Source organism: Aptenodytes forsteri, unplaced genomic scaffold (assembly GCF_000699145.1).
Source record: "Aptenodytes forsteri isolate BGI_AS27 unplaced genomic scaffold, ASM69914v1 Scaffold57, whole genome shotgun sequence".
Lineage (NCBI taxonomy): Eukaryota > Metazoa > Chordata > Aves > Sphenisciformes > Spheniscidae > Aptenodytes > Aptenodytes forsteri.
In genome coordinates, this window is record NW_008796220.1 from 2135535 (window position 1) to 2140408 (window position 4874).

General features: G+C 41.9%; 1 protein-coding gene across 1 annotated transcript in view; it reads right to left on the reverse strand.

The window, feature by feature from the left end:
• TFAP2D (transcription factor AP-2 delta) overlaps nt 1-4874 on the reverse strand; it is a 59649-nt gene that overhangs the window by 22675 nt on the left and 32100 nt on the right. Inside the window, exon 5 of the mRNA XM_009288999.2 lies at nt 1244-1385. Coding sequence (XP_009287274.1) covers nt 1244-1385 — 142 coding nt within the window. The remainder of the gene's footprint in view (nt 1-1243; nt 1386-4874) is intronic.

Here is a 4874-nt window from a genome sequence, read left to right on the forward strand (position 1 = left end):
AGCCTTCTCTTCTCTAGGCTGAACAACCCCAACTCTCTCAGCCTTTCTTCAGAGAAGAGGTGTTCTATCCCCCTGATCATTTTCGTGGCCCTCCTCTGGACTCGCTCCAACAGGTCCGTGTCTTTCTTCTGCTGAGGGCTCCAGAGCTGGACGCAGGACTGCAGGTGGGGTCTCAGCAGAGCAGAGGAGAGGGGCAGAATCCCCTCCCTCGACCTGCTGGCCACGCTGCTTTGGATGCAGCCCAGGGTACGATTGCCCTTCTGGGCTGCGAGCGCACATTGCTGGCTCATGTCCAGCTTTTCATCCACCAGGACCCCCAAGTCCTTCTCGGCAGGGCTGCTCTCAATCCCTTGAGAGTTAAGGGATCCCAGCCTGGATGATTCCCAAATATTTCCAGCACTGAGGGAAAGAGGCAGATGATGGTTTGAGAGCTCTGGTTTCTGTCCTCAGCTCTCCTGCAGCCTCACTGTGTAACACAGCAGTAAGTGCAGGAAGAGTATGATTATATTCAAGGCTACCCCATGCAGGCATACCACACACCTAGTGTAGGTCTACGTTGTTCCATGCAGACTATTTATTCCTGTTTCCCATGGCTCATGAAGGCTAATTCCTCCCTCATCAAGGCTAATTAACCTAGATGAAATGTTATCCTAACATGATGTTACTGCTTTAGGGAAGTAAGTGGCTTGTTTAGAGCAAAGTCGGGTGTCTCTGTGAGTCTTTAATGGCTTTAGCAAAGCTCCCCTGCTGCTGTACATTGTTCCAGCGCCTTTGACTTCAGGGGAACTCTTGCAATTTCCATCCAGAGAGGGTCTGTCCCTCTGCAAACCAGCTCTCCCTCAGCAGACTAGAGATAATTATCCCACAGTAACTAGTACTTCAGTATAAGCTTAGGTCTCCTGCTCACATGCAAACAGGAGACAAAGCCAGTCTCTGTCCTATAGATCTTACCATGTAATAATGCCCCCTCCTCTCATCTAATCCAAAGCACCTGAGAAGATGTATGTGCCTCCTTAACTGCAGGCAATGAGAGCATAGCCCCTAAAACCTCATTGCGGCAAATAAGGTTTCTCTTACAGCATCTCTAAAGAGGATTGCTCTCACTTGCTGTCAGTGAGTGCTGTTGTGATAGCAGTCACTGCAATCCCAGCTCCATACTCCCACTCCTCCCTCCCCTGGCCCCCAGATCCAAAATGGAGAAGTGACAGACAGATTTCTTTTTTAGTTTCCCCTCCCTTCTTACTTTGTTGCTAGGATCATCTTTTTCCTTGCTGTCTGCTCTTTCTGTTCCATGTGCTGTCTGGCAATGTGCTCTCCTACTGCCTTGGCAGGGAACTCTGTTTCACAGGTGTAGCCAAAATCTCTGGCCAAATGTAATGCTTCCCCTGTGGGCAAACAAAATGGGTCAGTTAGTTTTTAGGGTTATTATTATTATTATTATGCTTACAGAATTTTTTCCACTCAAAAAAAACCCCCCAACAATAACAAATCACTTTTGCAGACATTCATTCCCAATCTCGGTTACAGATTTCAGCCCATTTGGCCTGCTCGTGCTTAGTCATCAGATGGTGCCAGCCAGAAGATAGGGAGGTTATTCCTCTCATGAGAGAATACCAGTCAAGACACTTGGGTTTAGCTCCCTCCCCTGTCACCAATGAGTACTGGGCAGCTGCTCAAGGTTTGGACGCCCAGTTCATCATTGATATTTAAGGCATGGAAATTAGGGGAAGGCAGGAATAAATCACTCTGAAGAGCTGAGATTCAGCCTTTGGTGTTTCACTTCTCTATCTCTAAAGGCATAATACCCTTCCACCCCAGGAGAGAGCTGTGGGGATAACATACATTTCAGCATATTTGCTTAAGGGTTAAACCAGCAGGCACAATACTAGTGCCCCACACTAAAGATGAGCACAAGAAACAATCCTGTTTCCATAAAGATTGCAAGCAAAGTTGACCAGACAAAATAAAAAGGCATGACAATGAAGATCACAGTTGTTGTTTTATAGGTGGGGAAATCAAGGCAAAGGGAGTACATGGCTTGATTAGGCTTTATGAGAAGCCTGTGACAGAGGCAGGCACTGAGCACCTCTCTACCTCACTACAGAGACTGGACACCATAACCCAACTCCATGCTGCGTGCCAAATACCTCTGGAAGAACCTGTCCCTCTCCACTAGCTTAGAGAACCCAGGAATTTATTTTAGGGTTTACTGAACACTCTGGCCTGTGTGCTGTGGCTCTGACAACCTTGGTGTGGGATTTATCTGATCAAACACAGCTGCCTGGAGTGTGAACATCTGTGCTTAAGTTATTCCTTCTCTGGTAGGAAATAGGCACTTCCAGATGACACTTGCTCTCATCTCATCGTAGAAGGTAGAAATAGGTCAGCTACCAGAAGTGAATGTTGAAGCACATCTGCATGAGTGACTGAGAAGTGTGTTCTGAAAGAGTTTTGGGGTTAAGGTGTTGTGGTTTCTTTTTTTTTTTTTTCTTTTTTCCAGAGTTGTGTATTTGATTGCCGTCATGAGAGGTGGCATCGGACCCTGGCTCTTTGGAGACCAGGCTGATGCTCCAGGTGAATGGTTAAGAGGGATGCAGGACCTGTAACATTTCCCTTTGAGAACATGTGCAGTGGAATTCCTCTGATTAAATGCCAATATTGACATCTGACCTAATACTTTCAAGTCAATGGAGACAAGCTAGCGCTTGAAGCATATATCATCCCATACTAAAGTAGAAGGCAAAATTGGATCAGAGGAATTATAGAAAAGTCCAGGTTAGAAGGGAACTCAGGAGATCACCTTCTGTTGAAAGCATGGCCTTAGATTAGGTTATTCATGGACCTTTTAAGCCTAGTCTTGAATATTTCCAACCATGGAGATCCCATAGCTTTTCTGAGCAACCTAATCAAATGTTTAATTATTAATTTATTTTAATTGTTAATCACCCAGAAGTGCTGATTTCCCCCTATTGACTACAATGAGACTTGAGAGGACAGATACAACTATGATAGAGACGATGAGACGAATCCCATCCCCAGCAAGACTGGGTCTGCTTTGCACAGACCTGGCCAAGCCGAGGAAAATGGAACCTTCCACGGGAGCGTGGTCCTGTGCCAGGGGCAGCATGAGGCATAAGGGATGACACGCACTGGCCTCTATTCCAGACTATTCCCCACCTTTTCAGAGTTTATTGTCTCCCCTTCTATCATTGGAGTTTTTACTGGAAAAATACCTTTCGTTTCCACAAGCAAATACTTTGTTGTGTATTTATCTGACCTAATTGGATTCAGGTACTAGTAAAATACATGCACTACTCCCAGGGAATTTGTTTGCTGACACCAGTCAACAACAACCTTCACAGGAACCAATTTTACATGCAAAAATTGAAGATTATATTCAAAATCATCTGCATTATTTGGATTTTTTAAACACAAATTTCCAGTATGCCTAAAAAGAATAAGAAGTTAACAAGCAACCACTATCTCTGAGCTGAAAGGAGAAATGGTTTCCACTTAGTTTATAGCTTCTGGAGAAGTAAAATAATTTTCAGTGAAATTAAAATGGATTTCAGTGGTATGTTAACAGTGAGTCAGAATGATCAGGAATATAGCTGACTGCCAGTTTTGTATTTAAAACATCTATCCCAGACTTCTTCATGGATGAGAAAGGGTACAAATTTAAGCCATAGCTTCTACATTTCTGTAGAGGTGCTTCAAAATTTCCATTTCAGCTACTGTTCCTTAAATACAGACTTAAAGGGTAAGTCAATTGCAGAAAAGCAATAAAAATGAGGTTTTGCTTTTCAGCCAGACTCCATTAAAACACTTGGTAGGTTTGTTTTCATGCCAGCATGGAAAGAATATAAAAGTCAAACCCTTTGAAGCTGTCATCAGGTGGAATTACCATTCTCCAGACAGCTCTATCCTGGTCCCAGTCAGACGCAAGTAACAATACAAAGAATGTAGTCAGCAAAGAATTTAAACATTTAGCCATTGGAAAAGTCTTGGTTTCTTCAAGAGAGCAAAACTTTATGTGATGAAATGTAGGCATTTCTTTAACATGGTCATCAACAAACTGACTGAAATTTGCATGTTTTCATTTAATGTAAAAAAAAAAGGGAATGAAAATATGAATTGTCATTCAAATTTATCTTTACAAAGATGGTGTATATTATTTACTAGTGCTGAGAAAATTATACTAAACTGTTTTGATGATCTGAGAAAATTATACAAAAGTATAAAACTTGTCCATTTTACCTAGAGCTGGGATTGTGATTGTGACTGAATGCTAACAGTATATGAAGAGATAAATTCATGAGCAAAAAGAAACAAAATTACTTGTCTGCTTGTGGATATAGATAGGTAAAAGTGTAGATACAAATGTACCTACTGTGTTTTGTGAAATAATAAATTAAAAAATGTTTTAAATATATTTTTAAAATATGTTTTTACTGGAAATGGAAAGCTGATGTATACTATGAATACACATTAGAACTATGCATATTTATTCATATAAGCACGCACTTCCGTATGATATAAGGAGTAGGCATTCTAAATTGCAACATCAAATTCTAGATAAAAATACAAATCTGGGTGTGAAAACACTCTGCAGCACATGATTTCTCATATCTCATTGTTGAGCAAAGGTGTCATTTTGAACCTGGACCAAATGATGATTTGGTATTTAGAAGTGGATTGTGATATACTTCTATACATATTATTTTTTGTTAATCTCAGTGAATAGAGGTCCCTTGTATTACTGTACAGTAGGAAATAAGTCTGCTTCATGGGAGAAAGTAGTTTGTACAAAATGTCATAAAAGACTGTTGTGGTTTAACCTCAGCCGGCAACCCCCCCCCCCCCCCCCCCCCCCC